The sequence below is a fragment of the Pholcus phalangioides genome, unplaced genomic scaffold (assembly GCF_987345545.1).
Source record: "Pholcus phalangioides strain wild (caught in Gottingen) unplaced genomic scaffold, Ppha-v1.0 ptg000016l_1, whole genome shotgun sequence".
In the NCBI taxonomy this organism is placed as follows: Eukaryota; Metazoa; Arthropoda; class Arachnida; order Araneae; family Pholcidae; genus Pholcus; species Pholcus phalangioides.
This window is the reverse complement of record NW_028301609.1, coordinates 2,371,591-2,389,980: the sequence shown is the minus strand read 5'-3', so window position 1 is coordinate 2,389,980 and position 18,390 is coordinate 2,371,591. Positions and strand designations below refer to the sequence as shown.

Genomic DNA, 18,390 nt, shown 5'->3' with positions numbered 1-18,390 from the left:
TGATGATGCATTGTCAGGACATTCGATAGGTTTCCCTCCTTGGTTGACCTAACTTCGGGGGGGGGGACTGTTTTCTTCGCGCGCGAGAGAGAGATTGCAATTTATATGGATTTCCCATATCAAACACCTCGCGAAATACGTTTCCTGTCCAATTACGAATTCCACCGTAATTTTTGATGAATATGTAGCGGATCGACCTGTAGAAAGGATTTTTGCGTGAGACTGAGCCTCGGAAAGAAAAGGATCGTGACCACGAGTTATTATATAATGCATCGTCAATCAACTGCTTCGACAAGGGGAGAACACAAGTACCGATTGGTAAGGGGCGGGAAGTGACAAAGTCCATTTCGGGGCAGCGAAATATAGGACTCGGAGCAGCGAAATTAAGAATATTTTCGTTAACCCCACCCCTTTTCAAAATAAAAGAACTAGATGATTTTTTCTTACTGAGGGCACTATTTGCTGTCTGGTACAGCAGCACTTCAAATGGGCTAAAAATTTCTATAAGCTTTTCAACTTTTTTATACTCGGAAAGAAATTGATGCAAAATGGGACAAAATTTTGGAAGAATCAACACGATGTTTGGCGATTCAACACTTATTATTTGGCGATATTGGTGATCTGACACTCGTTATCCGGCGATATTGGCGATCTCACGCTCGTTGTTTGGCGATACTGGCGATCTCACGCTCGTTGTCTGGCGATATTGGCGATTTACATCTTGTTGTTTGGCAACATTGGCGATTTAACGCTCGTTATTCGTCAGTTTCTAAATTAGCACCCTTAATTCGGAGGATATGCACTTTTTACACCCGGAATGAAATTTTTTTTTTTCACGAAACATCAGGGTTTAGACGATCGACTATAGTAATTTATGCAGTAGAAAGAATCGTTTGGCGGCAAGCAGGAACAAACATTTTTTGGCGTCCTTTCCGAAATTTCGGGCATACTGAGGCAAAATTCGCTATTTGGCGCAGAAAAATACGAAAATACACTATTGGAGCAGGATGGCTCAAGATGTTAATTTTGGCGCAGTGCGGCGCAATTGGCGCAGAGTTCCCACCCCTGCCATTGGTAAGGGGCAATTCTAGGTTGTGGTGGTCTAGGTATTATAGACATTGTTCAGCGGTGGTAAAAAAAAACGAATAGAATGCTGTTTCATTTTCAAAAAAGTCTCTTCGCGTTCTCTTAAAGTCATTCTTCCGCCCTCTAAATATATTTTATGTAGTTGCTCCCCGACTTACAAACTTTTCGAGTTACGGACGTAAATTTTGAAGGGGAAATTTTTTTTCACAAAGAACGCATTCTATTACGCTCATTTTTTTTCATTATTGCAGGAACGCGTTGATAGTCTGGATCGTAATCAAACACGATCTATTGAGAGGGATCGGCATTTAAATTTATTTTACAAAATTCATAAATTATTAATAATAATTAGCGCGTGGTCCACCTGCTGACACTTCGTCGTGGCTCGAACCATATTGAACAGACATGAATTTTTGTCATCCTTTTAAAGCGTTTCACCATCATCTCTTTATCAAATATACGTTGCAATTCGATAAATGATCATTTTTCGAATTTTTTATTACTGTTTTTGTGTAATTAATGTAAATTAATAGAAGTAAAGGAATCAAGTACTGGAATTCCATGACCCCCACAAGAGTAGGGCTGACAGGCAGGATCGTCGTAATAGCATCATAGGCCCCCGAGCCAAGGGATTTTTTGGAGGCCCTACCTGAAAAATTCTCGAAAAATTCAACTACGTTTCGTTTTTCTGAGGCACCTCTTCTCTTGAGGCCCTTCGGGCACGGCCCGAGGTTGGGGAAGCATGCATTCAGACGGCACTGCCAAAGGTTCGCACCAGGCGTCCTCCTTTTTCAGTTTTGAATCTGGTAACCCTATCTGAAGACCACATAATCCGTGTTTTCACTTATTTGTTCGATCATCCATATTGCCCGAATGTTTTTGTGGAAAGAAATAATTATTTTTTCTAATAAAATTGATTCTTGCAAATGTACGAATTTTGTTACCGAAATTTTCGTCTCATAAAAAAATTTCATGCCAAAAAATGGCAAAGAACTCTCTCTCTATCTCTCTATCATCATCTCATGAGTTGCCTGAAATTTCGAGATTAAATGGCAGCACCAACAGTATATAAATCAAGCTTCTGGAAAGAGTATGACGTCAGCGGTCTCCACCCTGGCAGTGCTAAGGACTGTGTCCCCCCAATATCTACCGTCGGAACATCACGTGACTCGGTGAAAACAAATACGACCCCCCCCCCCCCCCGCTATTTTCTTATGGCATAAATAGGAGTTTAAACAATAAATGAAAAAATAATTTCAGCATCGACGAGATAATTCCAAAATTAATGAAAGTTATAATTCCAGCATTAAAGAAAGATCATTTCAGCATTAATGAAAGAGATAATTACAGCATTGATAAAAGAGATAATTACAGCATTGATAAAAGTGATAATTCCAAAATTAATGAAAGAGATAATAATAAAACTAATAAAAAAGAGATAATAATAAAATTAATAAAAAATAGATAATTCCAAAATTAATAAAAAATAGATAATTCCAAAATTAATGAAAGAAACAATTCCAGAATTAGTGAGATATAATTTCAGAATCAATGACAGAAATAATTCCAGCATTAATAAAAGAAATAATTTCAGCATTAATGAAAGAAATAATTTCAGCATTAATAAAAGAAATAATTTCAGTAATGAAAGAAATAATAATTATAATAAAGGAAATAATTCCAGAATTAATGAAAGAATATTCAAAAAATAATGAAGGAAAATTCCAGAATTGATGAAGGAAAATTCAAGAAATAATGAAAGAAATTATTCCAGTATTAATGAAATAAATGATTTAATCTTTTTTCATCTTTAGATGAGTTCTCTATCCGTCTTTTAAATCTTTAAACCCCAATATTTAGAGACCGAACTGTACATTTCTATTGAAAAATTGCCAGGCGGGATGTTTGTTTTCAACGAAGCACGTGATTTCCTTGCATTTGATGTCGCTGCAGTCGCGATGGCTGGATGCTCCCTCCAGTAATATATAACCGAACAGAATATATCTGTCGTCTGCTTCTTTCCAGGTTACTTGTTTTGGACGTCTCCTTGAGTCCTGAAAAACTGCTGAACTGATAGTTCAAACTTCCAGTTCTGTTTGTGAGCTTAGCTTGTAGGGAACCGACTTCTTGTCTGTCGTCTGCTCATCAAGAGGCTCTTTGATTTGGACGTCTCCTTATGCTCAAATAAAATAACCGAACTTATAGTTCAAATTTCCAGTTCAGTTCACGAGCTTTGTTTTTAAGGAACTGAGTGGAATGAAGAATATAGTTTTTTTCACTTTGAGCTCCATCACCACATGAGTCTTTTTTAAATTTGACATTAGATGGCAGCACATTACTATAAACTGGAGTGCGGAAAAATTCACTTTTTACGATCTTACCTGCGTCTGCTTATGTGGAGGTCCTTTGTTTTGGATGTCTCCTAGGGTCCTGAAAAAATTACTGAACTGGAAGTTCGATCTTTCAGGTCAGTTTATAAGCTTTGTTTATTTTATTTTATTTACAATAACCCCAGAAGGCATGAAATGCACTTGTACTGGAAGAAGAAAAAAAAAAAGGAGCAAAAGCTGAATGAGAGAGAGAGAGAGAGAAGAATTTAGTTTTTTATACCTGAGCTTCGTCATCGCGACATAAGGCACTTCTAATTTTGAAAGTAGGTGCAGCACCAAGAATATTTTTAAAAAAGCTGTTTATGTGAACATAATAATGATTCATTATCAGGATTTCAAGCCCATCGGAAAATATAAATTAGGGCCCATTCAAGTATTACGTAAGCAGATTTTCAGCCATTTTTGACCCCCCCCCCCTTGTCAGCAAAAGTCAGTAAAACACTGATCCCCCCCCCCCCCCGTCAGCAAAATTTCGTCAGCATGTTAGGATATTTCATATCTTCAAAAAGGGGTGGTTGATGACGTAAGCAGCAATCTTCAAACCCCCCCCCCCCCGTCATCAAAAGACAGCAAATCCGAAACCCCCCTCCATGCCCTCGATGCTGACGTAATACTTGAATGACCCCTAATCAGATTTTCAAATAAGAAAATTGTCAGTTTGTTGACTTCAATTTCGATACGGTGAAAATCTGAGATTTCATTGCATGACAAGCTGCCTTCAAGTGGCTTCTTGGTTCGTAATGTGGCCGCTCTCTCGCAGGCGAACGAAGCAACGTGCGAGTTGGCTTAAACACAACACAATATTTCACATAATAGTCTGTACTATATTTAATATACAAGGCACATAGGTAACGGGGCATATGGCATTTTACTGGCGAACTATTGGTCCTAGAGGCATACTTCAAGTTGGAAAAAGTACCCGAATAATGTGTAGTACTCACATATTTGATTCATGTTGCCAGGAATTACATAGTTATTAAAATAAAAAGTTAAAATGGTGCAAAATGGCGACTTGACCGCAGCAAAAAATTGCTACCGCACGGAGTCTCCCATCGAGGGGTTAGCGCACCAACCTCGCGATGAGTATAAGAAGCAAGCCTGCCGTTCGGAATCGGCAATAAATTGTAGGTATCGGTCTAATTAGCACTCGTGTGCAGAAAATGACCGTGGTGCGACAAAAATGATCAATGATCAGACCATTCAGTGCCGGTTGAAGATGCTTTGTGCTAAACTAGATGGCTATCCGTCTGTAATTGCATGAAAACGACGGGTTTTTTACAAGCTTTCATTTCTCACCCATCTACTTCTTGGATTACATTTACTACCAGCACTCAAAAGAATGTCAATGAATGGTCAACAGATCTTTGTCTGCTTTCTTTATGGCAGCCCTCTTTGAATGAAAAGTCTTCGAACACACACAACTTTCTGTCTTTACAGTTACTCCATTTTCCTTTAAACCTCCTCTATAGTTTTTGCCAGGGCCTACTGTCACCCCCAAGTCGTAAACCCACCGAGATTACATGCAACGCTTTTTTTATTTTTTTCCTCATGTTATTGCTACTTGAATAGCAGAAAAATATATTCTATGCATTTTTTGTTTGAAATTAAATTTTTTTTAGTCAGAGTGACTAAAAAAATTTAATTCCACAAACTTATTCGTGGCCCCCGTATCAGTAGCCGTGGCTCCCCTTTTGCCAGATTTTCATCCGTGGCCCCCTGGAATATCCTAGGGCCCCCCTGAGGTCATATGGTCCCCAGTTGAGAACCACTGGCCTAAAGTACCAAAGGATGTTTAGAGGTGTCGCGAGTGCGATACCCAGTTCGTCCTTGTTAGAAAACCTTCCTGACACAGGGGTATAACAGAAGCGGCGGCATGACCACAAAAAAAATTGCTACCGCAGGTAGTCCCCCATCGAATGGTTAGCGCACCAACCTCTCGATGAGTATAAAAAACAAGCCTGCCGTTCGGAATCGGCAATAAATTGTAGGTCCCGGTCTATAATTAGCCCTCGTGAGCAGAAAATGACCGTGGTGCGACAAAAATGATCAAATGGTCAACAATTCTTGTAATCATTTCTCTTCGTTTACTTTCTGACATTGAACTGCACAGGCTGTAATGTAATCTTGCTGTCAAATAAATGTTGTCTCTACTTATTTTATTGGCATTTTTGTCCCACTCGGCGTCACACCCTTCATAAGTATTTTTGCGATTTTGACCGACTGAACGCGGTTTGCGATACCACGTTCTACGGCAGCTTCCGTTCTTCTTGATGCCTAATATCGCCCCTGTGAGTTCGTCGCCACTTCAAAGCAACACTCTGTATACTTTGTCATCAACAGCGCTCTTTAAAATTAGCATATTCACAAAGAATCGAATGCACGAGAAAGTCAACACCACTGACGTTATAATCCTTTCCTTTCCGAGAAACAGTCTGGCGTCACAATCCTTTTTACAGGTCGGTCCGCTACAAATATCTCGTTATTTCAGCCTTGATTCCTCTCTGTTGAAGTGCCTTTTTTTGCTATCTTTGTGCTCGTTCACTTTCATCGATGGAAATTTTGAGAGAATTTAACTCTTTTCATCGTTATTTATCCATTTATTCTTTTCATAAATCATTTTTGCTCATGTTATTTTGTTATCTCAATGATTTATTTATTTATTACTTCTCTTTATTTCGAAAACTGCATTTTGAAGCAAAATTAATCTGAATAGTAATTGAAATTTTAATGCTACCCACTCAAGAAGCCTAAAATGAAGTTCTAGGAAATAATTCGCGTTATAAATTAACCATAAGTCTATTTATAACACTGCATATGAAGTGCATAAACTTTAATGAAATATCATATAATGTTTCTAAGGATTTTATTAAAGTTTAAATGGATTTTCATGTTTTCCTCTCGCCAACTGCATTTCGTTTACATTTCGTCTAAATTTCTTCCACATTTGTCTACACGTCGTTTATATTTTTTCTATATTTCGTTTTTCATCGTATATTGTATTTATTATTGTACATTGCATTGTCTAATCTATGTTGTATTTATTATTGTACATTGCATTGTCTAATCTATGTTGTATTTATTATTGTACATTGCATTGTCTAATCTATGTTGTATTTATTATTAGTACATATATCGTACATTACTTATTATTGTATTTTTATATTATTTCTTAGTTGTTTTTTGTGCTTTCAGTGTGTTTCATAATTCTTTTTGAATTTGTCTATCATCAGTGTTTTTATTGATTTGGATTGTATTATTTATTTTTTGCCTCTTAAGGCCTTTTACATGCAGTAGTAAATAAATTAAAGGCAGTCAAACTCGATTTTAATGAGCTTGACGAACATCGTCGATATGCGATATTCCCAGCCAATTTCCATAGAAAATGATGTCGAAGAAGAGATGCTTAACATCATCGACATGCACCAACCTCGGATACAAGGACATATTTTTCAACGCGTTTGTTACACATTTTCGCCGACTCTCGAATGTGGTTATGCACGAATTCAACTCTATATCTATTCGGGAAAAAAAATAATGAACTCGAGAAAGATACTTCATCTCGAGAGAAATTCTAATTTCTTCGATATATTTTATTCTTAATTTAGTAAGAACATTTTACGGGAAAAAAATGCATTTAATTCATTTGTATATCAATGAACTCAGTTCTTATGTCAAAAAAAGCAAAACAAAAGCTTATTTTCAGAGCAAAAGTTATCCTCACAGAAGCTGCCTCATGCATATAAATAAGAGAATTCAACCTTTATTACAACTGCCTTCAATATTATTTTAGCCACTCCCCCAAGCTATTTTTTTTTTTCAATATTATCTAGCAAATACTAAGACCATTCTCTGAATAAAGATGAGGAATTTCATTTCTGAAGCAACAAGTGGAATTCCAAAATGGATTTTAGAACGAGAAAAAATAACAAACGAGCGTGAAATTGAATTTATAGTAATTCTTTTTACTTAAGGGCTAAAATTCACTTATAAAATGCGCGAAAGCTGAAAATATAATTCAATGATTTGAGAAATTCAGACATCAAAGAGGAATGCAAATGTAAATGGATTTAAAGTTGGTTTTATTTTTCCTCTCTTTCTATCTCTCGCGTTTTAGATATCTTACGACGGACGTGTTTTCCGAAATCTGATGTAAAAACCAGATTTGATGCAAATGCACCATTACATTTCCGAACGATAAAAAAAAGAAATAATAAAATTTATATGCAAAAAAGCATTAAGCTATCGAATTTGTCAAGAAAACTTACCTATATCTGGCTCAAATGAAAAAAAAAATTCTTCGCGTGTAATTTTACATTTTTTTTTTTTTCTATTCTAAGGAAATATATGAAAATATTTCTTACTTGCAAGGAAATGTTGTAATGAATACGTTTGCTCTTTTTTTTAAATAAAGTTTTATATCTTGTTTCGATAAGTATTTTCCTTCGGTCGAAATAACGAAATAGCGGTAGATATATCTTGGCCCCTGAACTATTCGCAAGAAACCTTTATATTCGAGCGATGGCAAAATTTTTTCCGTGATTGCGTTCGAAAATTGCGCGACAAGCTTTGAATATTAGAGTGTGGTCAGAGTTACAACTCGAATGGAAAAGCATTGGAAGCGTTTAAAATTGATTCAATTCCCCCTGAAGCAGCTTCACTTCGATTGATGCGTGCTTTTATTGCAGCTATTTGTTTTCCTGATGTTACTAATTTACTTTCATTGATTACTATAATATTAATGAATAAAAATACTCGATAGGGTAACCGAATTACTTCATAAAAAACAAATGCACGATATTTTAGTATGGGGGGTCATTCAAGTATTACGTTAGCATCGATGGGGTCGGGAATTTAGTTTTTGCTGACTTTTGATGTCAAGGGAGGAGGAAATTGATTATAATTACAGATTATTAAAGGTATTAATTAAAGGTATCTTAGGTATCTTTTGTTCTGAAATTTCAATTTTTTAAAAAATATTTTTTGCCTCAATTTTTTTTTTATCATGTGGGGAGGGGTGTCTCGTGTTTATCTCCCCCATCTCTGATCTCACCAATATGCGTTAGGAGGTTGGGGGCAGAGCTGACAAGGGGGAGGTCAAAATGGCTAAAAATCTGCTGAATTAATATTTGAACAGCCCCTAATATTCTTAATCTGTATTGTCAAAATCGCCGCACGAGCCAGTAGACATGCATGAATTTTGAAGCGGAATTTATGCCGAGATATTTACGGGGCCCGTAAGGGAAAGAACTACACTCAATTATTTCAGGTGCCACGCGAATAAAGTCGGGGAATAAAAATTCTAAAATATAAAAGAAAATAAAGGGAAATTAATTCCCTATAAGTAACATTTACATAAACTGATAATTGAGGATTGGAGGAAATAGAAAAGTTAAATATTTTTGACTCCACTGAAAATAACCCTTTTTTTAAAATTAACTTCTAAATTTATTGCACCGAAAGAAAATTCTGCTTGACATTTGAATAAAACCTCACCGAGATATCGACGATTAAAGTTATATGTTAATTTTGAAAAAATGGAAAAGTCTCAAAACTTTCTAAGGCTCCTAAAAGACTACGAAAGTGGCCGAATCAAGTATTCAAATGACTGAAATCGCATCGAATGTTCACCGAAATGTCTCAGAGTATATTTTAAGTACGGTACAATTGAAAAAAACGAGTAAATTTTACTAATTTCCCAATTAGAAACCGCATTTTAAACTGACATGTTCAAACTTTTTCCAGCCGCGAGCACTGCCTATACCCCATCCTCAAAAAAAAAAAGCGCACACTTACGGAACGTTTAACATGCAAATGCACGAAATTAAGGTGATTTCAACCTTTGAATGCGATTTGTACGTGTTAAATTGGAACCTTGACTAAATGCTCGCGAGCACGAAATCGGACACGAGCATCGAGCACTCTGGATGCTGCACACGATGCTGGGAGCACCGTGGTGCTCGCGAGAAGCGGGTTGAAGAGAGAGACGTCGAGGATGATGTCACTTTCCGTTATCCATACAAAGGTTTTTAACAGCTGGCTGATTTAACTTTCCGTGTGAACTCCCTAGACCACTACGAACGCGAATTTCTCAATCTTTCAGCCAGTGTGCACTGAACGGGACCGTACATGGACGGTCGGATCTAGTTCAGGCCAAAGCTCACAATTGCTGACAATGCCACCAGATGGCGACTTATCCGACGACACTCCCAAAAAAAAAAGATTTTAGTTTTTAGTTATTATTTTACTGACCCCCCCCCCCTGCGCCATCAAAGAAATCCCTCCCTCTCTTGATCGTTTTATTTAGATTTCAGAATCACCCATGAAATTTTTATTCTTTTTCTGCACTCTCCGTATAAATAACGCACACCCCTCTTAAACAATCACCCAACATATCATTTATACAATGAATATAATTATTCCGTATTTAAATTCAATCCGGGAAATAGCAGTATAGTGACTTATCCTGCTACCGGTTGTTTGTTAAGTCGGAAAAAAAACTTACATTTACACGTATCTTCATTACTTTGTTTTTTACAACGTTCACTAGAATACGCTCATGAATCATGTATAACATTAACGTCACGAGAGAAAGATGAAGTTAGAGAAATTCCAGAGCGGGGACTTGATTTTTGTTTTATCGGTATTCGTTCGTTTCACCTTAAAAGATACGAACACGAAAGGTTTTTGCGGGAGTAAAAAAATATTTCTGAATTCGCATTTCGCGTCTTATATGCATATAGAGCCAGCTTTGTATGTGAGAGAGCGAGAGATTAGATATCATAAATCTTGATGAGTCTGTGCAGACATTTTGCATCGCACGTACAATTTCTGACTTTCAAACGGGAAAAGAAAATAACGGAATATCTCTCATTCCTGTATCCCGAAAGGAATATTTGAACATAAATCAAAACACGAAAACTTTCCGACAGAGAAATATAACGTCCACAAAAATAATGATTTTTTCCCCCCCCCATGTTGTATTTTAGAGGAATATTTATATCGTTCATTCAACATCGTTATTCGAAAATACCTATTAAATAAACAATTAAACTCTCATGTGTTTGTTTTTTAAATTTTTAATGAGGGCTTCTGTTTGTCCAGTAACAAAATTGCAATGATTAACAAAGGCATTTGAAATTTTTAATGATGTTTTTCTTTTACTTAGATGAAATTCTAAACATTTAATAATGAATTCCGAATGCTTTATGAAAAGACTATATGCTTCATGTGCAAAATAATGCTCAATAATGATGTTTGTATATTTTGAAGGTGTTCAGGCAAACTTAAATGTTTAGCGATAAAATCCGAATGTTAATAAATGATGTGTGAATGGGATAATTGAATTTATAAATTTTTAATCTCGAACCTAATAAATGTGAAATTGTAATATGTAATTTTTTAGTTATATATATATATATATATCTAATTTGAATTCATAAACGTAATGAAAAAAATGTGTTATTTTGATACGTTATTCGAATGAAAAAGTTTATTTATAATTCGAATTTTTATAAGTGCGAAATTTTTGAAATATAATTTGAAATTAGGAATATCAGTTTTTAAATATTTGGATATGCACTTGATTACGCGATCCGCCCCTAGGGGCATACGCTTGAAATATTTGGATATAGTTTAAGCTTATAGATATGCAACTTGAATATACAGGGTGTCCTGTGAGTCTTAATTCGGCCTTTATCCCCATCAACGGTTCGTCGGAGAGGTAGGGTTCCAATTTAAAAAAATGGTCGAAGGGTGTTCAGAAATCACCCTGAACTAGTTTTGGGAGTGAATATAACAGTATGTCAAAAAATAAAAAAGAATCTAGATTTTTATACGGTCCCCTTGTCCTCTAACTTCCAATGAAAAAGTTGTTGTTGCCCTGTGTGTTCTGAGTCTAACAAAAGAGATCCTATGTTTGTAACTGCAATATTCACTGAGATATTCGAATTCAAAAAACGGAGAAAAGTTGGAAAAGAACAGCATAAATTCGGGAAAGAAGTTCCGTCCGTTAGTTTATGCTACTGTTTCCCAACTTTCTTTGATTCTTTTAAATTCAAATATCTCAGCGAATATTGCATTTAGAAACGTGGAATTATTTTTGTTGGCTTTAGGAGAAACAGGCCAACAATTTTCTTATTGAAAGGTAAAGAATCGAAGGAGGCGTATAAAAATTTAGATTTTTTTTTATTTTATTTTTTATACACTGTATTTTAACTCTCAAAACTGGTACAGATTGATTCATAAACACATTTTGAGCATTTTTTTAAATTACAACTCTACCTCTATGACGAACGTTTGATGAAATAAAGGCCGAATTTGTGATTTGAACATTAAAATTTTATTGACCATATGTGTGATTCGACGTTCGAAAATGTAATTAGACCATTGAGCGATTTGAAATTTTTATTTGCACTATCAATACAACAAACTCAGCGAAAAATCTCTGTCTTATACGAAATAGAATGCCTCCGCGCGGGTTGCTAAGTTCATCTGTGACGTCATGAGACTAGTCCGATAACACTACCTAGCAAGTTTGCCACATTTTGAACCACAACATCTTACTTCGTTTCTTCTTATTTTAGCGCTAGAATATTCCACCCCGGAAGATTCAGGCTGGCAAACCAGAAGATTGGCTCACAAATACCTCACGGTGATTGGATGTGGAGTATAGAAATCGCCAACTCTGTGCCCGAGGGTTTCTTTTCCAAACAAGGATGATAGTAGCTTGTGCAGCGGAATTTTTTCTCTGAATATTCTGAGTGAGGATGAACTACTTGCGTGACGCCCCGAACAGCGTGCGGGGAGTAACACCATCAATATCAGAAGGCCTCCGCGCGAAGTTCGTGACGTCAATAAAGAAGGTCATCTCACCCATAGCCATTAGTTACAGCAGGCCGACGCATGCGCCATCCTCACCCTTTTTGTAGTATATCCAATGGCTACAGGTGAGATTAATTGGTTCTAGGCGAGATGGCCTTCTTCAGTGACGTCACAAGTTTCGCTCGGAGGTCTTCTGTACAGATGGTGTTGGCAGAGGCCTTCTGCTATACCCATGACAAACTCCTGTATTCATACACAAAACACGGGTTTTAAATACCAACTTTCTAACACCAAAAATTTGACTCCAAAAAGTTTTTTAAGGTATACTAAAATAAACAAAAGTTGTTTTGAACTGTCTAATTTCAACGCAGAATTTATGTGGAGAAACCTCATACAAACACAAATCGAAGATCGTTAAAGATATCGAGATTGAATTCTGATTGGGGAGGAAAACATTCTTTTGTACAAAAAAAATGATTTCAAAAATTTAAATGCGTGGAAAACTGTTTATTTTTCTCTCACCTGTTGTTCTTTCTCATATTCGAGTTTGATTCTTGATTCTATGAAGTGACGCGTCCCAGCGAACGCTTTCTCGTGCGCATGCTCAGTCAGCTTCCGATGGAAACAGCCGCACAAAACTCCACATAAGACCAGTATCGTGGACGCGGCAACCTGTTATTCAAAAAATAACCACAACAAATCTCGCCTGTATTCATAATCAAATTGAAATACACCAACTTAATAATATCAATTATATCCATATAAACTGAAGAGCCAAAAAAACTGGTACAGGCATGCGTATGCATATAAAGAGATATGGAACCAATCAGAGTACGGAACTGCGGTCGGCAACACCTATATAACACAACAAGTGTCTGGCATAGTTGTTAGATCGGTTACTGCTGCTACAATAGCAGGTTATCGAGATTTAAGTGAGTTTGAACGTGGTGTTATAGTCGGAGCACGAGAGATGGGACATAGCATCTCCGAGGTAGTGATGAAATTTGGATTTTCACGTACGACCATTTCACGAGTGTACCGTGAATATCGGGAATCCGGTAAAAAATTAAATCTACGACATCGCTGCGGCCGGAAAAATATCATGCAAGAACGGGATCGACGAGAATCATTAAACGTGACAGACGTGCAACCCTTCCGCAAATTGCTGCAGATTTCAATGCTGGGCCATCAACAAGTGTCAGCGTGCGAGCCATTCAACGAAACATCATCGATATGGGCTTTCGGAGCCGAAGGCCCACTCGTTTACCCTTGATGACTGCACGACACAAAGCTTTACGCCTCGCCTGGGCCCGACAACACCGAAATTGGACTGTTGAGGACTGGAAACACGTTGCCTGGTCTGACGAGTCTCGGTTCCAATTGCTTCGAGCTGATGGACATGTACGGGTATGGAGACATGAATCCATGGACCCTGCATGTCAACAGGGGACTGTTAAAGCTGGTGGAGGCTCTGTGATGGTATGGGGCGTGTGCAGTTGGCGTGATATTGGACCCCTGATACGTCTAGATACGACTCTGACAGGTGACAGGTACGTAAGCATCCTGTCTGATCACCTGCACCCATTCATGTCCATTGTGCATTCCGACGGACTTGGACAATTTCAGCAGGACAATGCGACACTCCCACACGTCCAGAATTGCTACAAAGTGGCTCCAGGAACACTCTTCTGACTTCAGACACTTCCGCTGGCCACCTAAATCCCCGGACATGAACATTATTGAACATATCTGGGATGCCTTGCAACGTGCTGTTCAGAAGAGATCTCCACCCCCTCTTACTCCTGCGGATTTATGGACAGCCCTGCAGGATTCATGGTGTCAATTACCTCCAGCACTACTTCAGACATGAGTCGAGTCCATGCCACGGCGTGTTGCGGCACTTCTGCGGGCTCGCGGGGGCCCTACACGGTATTAGGCAGGTGTACTAGTTTTTTTGGCTCTTTAGTGTATAAACAAGGAATCTCCTTAATCAGGGGATTCTTCGATCCATAAAATCAGCTACAAGATCAGCTTCATGGTCCACGGGACTGTGTTTTTTTTTAAATTAGTGAAACCAGCGACGTGCAATTAATAATTATTACAGACCTCTGAGTGGGTTTGTCCGACTCATCTATGCGAATTAAGTTTAGGTCATGACCCATAATTCAAGAGCCCCTGGCTGTAAGTGGATTTATGTGACCCATCTCGGAAACCAATGCGGAAACCAAATCTATAAGTTAAGCATCCCTGACATAAGCATTCATCTTATAAAGCGATGAGTAATACCTGCGCATTATGAATTTTACTCTTAATTAACATTAATGAACTTCGAAAGCACATTCTTGATCTTGGTTTATAAAGTTCAAAAATACAAAACAATTCAAAAATATTTAAATTTAAAAGAAAAAAATTTCTCCAAGTGCTACTAAAATCTGTGTATTTTAATCCCTTAAGCTGACTCCTGAGCTGAATGTACTTTTCTTCAATACTTTTTTAATTGGTTTTGACGGAATTTCGCATATCTATTTTTTTAGAGGGAGAAGTGTGTGCATGTGTCTTTGAACACAAGTGTGTGTGATTTAAAATTCTAATTTAATCTTTCGTTCTAGTAGAAAATAGACTTGAAAGTCTGGGGGGAGGCATAATGATGATGATGTTGGTTCATATGTACGCTTGCACATTATATCAGTCGGCTCCGACTTTGACGCTGGAGGGGGGGACAATACCCACATGCCCGCCCCGGTATCTCCACCCATGTTCCAGGTCTAGTGTTTCTCAAACGCTGGGCCGCGGACCGATACCACCATCACCAAACATACTCCCGCACCGTCTCCATGGGAGATATAAGCTGGTTACCCCAAAGGGTGTGAGTATGCAGGAAGATCAGAGCGATGTGAAGGCCCGGCGAGCGTTCCGTTCAGGGTACTGGAGCCCAGGCCACCACCTAGGATCCGCCTCCCGCACTCTCCCCGCAACGACACCTCCGCGTTTATTGTATTTTAAAAGAAAATCACAAAACCCACCATTACTGACGGGTGATAATCAAAACAATAATATTTAACATGGGCCGGTGCCATACAATAGACGTATCGCCTGCGATTTCAGCTGGGAATCACTAAATACTAAATCGGTACGAATATAATATACAGTATCAAATTAATATAATATAAACGATACCGGGCCCTGACATCAGTCAAACCGGTGCACGAGCGATTTTTTTTTCATTTTTTTCCATTTATTTCCCGTAAGTAGTGAGTACGACCGGGCCTTCTGTTCGCAAAAATAAATGGAAATGAGCCGCAGGCTTCCAAAAGGTGAGAACCACTGTTCTAGTCTTAACCTTGAAAAATCATCGAATTTCAAATTAAAATTTACCATTTTTCATCCATTTATCTTTTCATTTTAACACCAGATAATCTAAATACATCTTCTCTACTTAAATTTTTATTATGAAATCAACATAATGGATGAACTATTGTATTTATTCCCTTGACTTTTAAATTTTAACTTAAAGTATTTTGATTTTTTTTTCAAATTAATCTAAGAATAAATGTTGAATTTAATAAATTTCAATTAAATAAAAGCATTAAAACTGCTCAATATGTCCCCCCCCCCTCCTTATATTGAAAAATATGCTCTGATCGCATTCGGCCCCATGTTCTCGATATTCCGCCTGACTCACTACGTTCAGCTGCGGATTTTCGATTAGAGCATATAGTTCAAAATGTGTGTGAACGCTGACATGTTGATCATTTCTATTACTACGTATTAAATATTTTATGTGTATGTAAGGGCATTCAATATTTATACGCGTGCTCCGGCGCCACCTTTTGACGGATTTTGTACTACTTTTTTTATTCAATAAATGACAAGTGCATCATTTTGGACTATCTGTAGTTCAAATTTTGTCTCATTTGTAGCAGCAAAACGCACGCCAGAGCTCTCTGAAGTGGGAGACTTATTTCTGGCTAATCTTGTACATTTACACATCCTATTTCAGTATAATACCTGGTTAGCCAGATTTTCCGTCCTGTGGTTGGCCAGAGCTGCTTCCAAAGCTATCTGAGCAACACCCGCCAGTATTGCTAGAGCGCATGCGATGCCGAGAGGAAGTGCCAACATTGTCTGAGACGTGAAAGCCACCAAGAACACGGCCAGTGTCCCGTCATTTGCACCTTTGAAGCCGTTCCTGGCAAACGCACAGCTGACCGGGGCTGCAGTAAGGCAAAGCCATACAATGGCGGACAGTACCCACGACAAACCTTGACTCGATGACGATGAGAACAGCTTCTCCAGAGGCAGCAGCGTCAATAACAGCGCAAGCAGTATGCATACCAGCGAGGCTACAGTCAGTATTCTGACCTGATCTGACCACAAATCCTAGAAGGAAAAAAAAACGAATCATTAATAACATATGTAAAATACTCTGTTATTTTAGTTAATTCAGTGATACTCACGATGCATTCAGGATGTATCAAGCGATTTCTTCACATCCGTGAGACTGTATACAGGAGTGATTCCTTCATTCTGGGGTCATTCATATACGGGGTGATTATAAAAAAACTATCCCGACATATGGGCCCCTAACTATCATACCATTCACAGAAACTGAATGAAATTTTGGCATAAGGTATTTTGAGGTATGCGCTCAAGAATGATATGGAAAACAAAAGTGTCACTCTAACAATTACGGTTACAGTGAGAAAATTTCGAAAATATCAAATGGCAACGCCAAGTTTTTTGTATTGGAATGCGATCTCCATACTGAAAAACACTAAATAGCGTTAGAATGGCACCTGTAGCACGAAAATCCCCGGAGCTAGGCAAGGAAAAAGTAAAAAGGACTTTGCCGTGAGCATTAATGTTCGTTTCATTCGTCACACCGTTTCTTCGGCTGAGATCCCAGCCTGATTAGTCCTCCACAAGGTCATGTGGAAAATTTGTGAAACACAATAAAATGCTTTATTTTATGCTGCTTCTCTGTCCTTATTGGTTGTCCTCACTTTTAGCCTATCTACCGCCGGTGATTTTCATGCTACAGTTGCCGTTCGAACGCTATTTAGGGTTTTTCACAATGGAGATCACATTCCAATACAAAAAACTTGCCATTTGATATTCTCGAAATTTTCTCACTGTAACCGTAACTGTTAGAGTGACACTGTTGTTTTCCATATCATTCTTGAGCGCATACATCAAAATGCCTTATGCCAAAATTTCATTCAGTTTCTGTGAATGGTATGATAGTTAGGGGCCCATATGTCGGGATAGTTTTTTTATAATCACCCTGTACATTGGCGTACGCAGATGGGGGAAGGGGTCTAAACCACTACTGAGTCGAGATTATAGTGTTATTTTGAAGGGAAAAACGTAAAAAACTACCCTTTCAGAAGAAAAAAATTATAAAACCAGCCCCCACACCCCTGAGAAAACCTTGCGTACGGTCATATAGCAGAGCCCCGTAGTTCTGAAATACGGGTTAGAACTAAGTTAAAAGGTAGCCATGACAAGTGTTTATGGGACACACACACACACACACACACACACAGAGTTTTGGAAAAATAAATCAGGAACTTTTTCATAAAATATGGTGAAGGAAAAACAATGTCTATAAAAACAAAGACAACGAGAGGCGAATTGTCCAACGAGGTGGCTGAAAAAGATGCCCATAAAAAATATGGATGCCTAAAAGTAACTAAAACACAGCAAACGAATATAAACGCATATAAATCTCGAAAATAATAATATTGTTCCGGAAAATTTTTCACAAGACTTCGAGATTGCAAAACAAGAAGCGGTTCGACGGACAAACACGGATTTATTTACAGAACAGCAATTTGCACGTATTCACAAGCTAATCAGAGAGCTAACAACTTTCTCGCTAAGTTAAATCACAACTGACTTTTCATCCAGTCTCTCTCTTCTTCAAGAACTTCTTCAAAAGGTTAGCTCACCGAACTATGGTCTGGGAAGATCAACTCTATAGTTTAATGTGTTGTACGCTCGCGCAGTTCAAAAAGCCAAATACTCAGAAAACTGCATTTTCCAATTATGCCGACACCACCTATCGAAGGAGGTCTCCGAGCGAAGCTCGTGA

General features: G+C 37.9%; 1 protein-coding gene across 2 annotated transcripts in view; it reads right to left on the bottom strand.

Annotated features, from left to right (window-relative positions):
* Ac76E (adenylate cyclase type 2 Ac76E) overlaps positions 1-18,390 on the bottom strand; it is a 303,933-nt gene that overhangs the window by 159,453 nt on the left and 126,090 nt on the right. For both annotated transcript variants that reach the window (XM_089245805.1, XM_089245806.1), the window contains 2 exons: positions 16,305-16,676; positions 12,819-12,968 (listed from right to left, as the gene is read on the bottom strand). In XM_089245805.1, the coding sequence (XP_089101931.1) occupies positions 12,819-12,968; positions 16,305-16,676 (522 nt within the window). The remainder of the gene's footprint in view (positions 1-12,818; positions 12,969-16,304; positions 16,677-18,390) is intronic.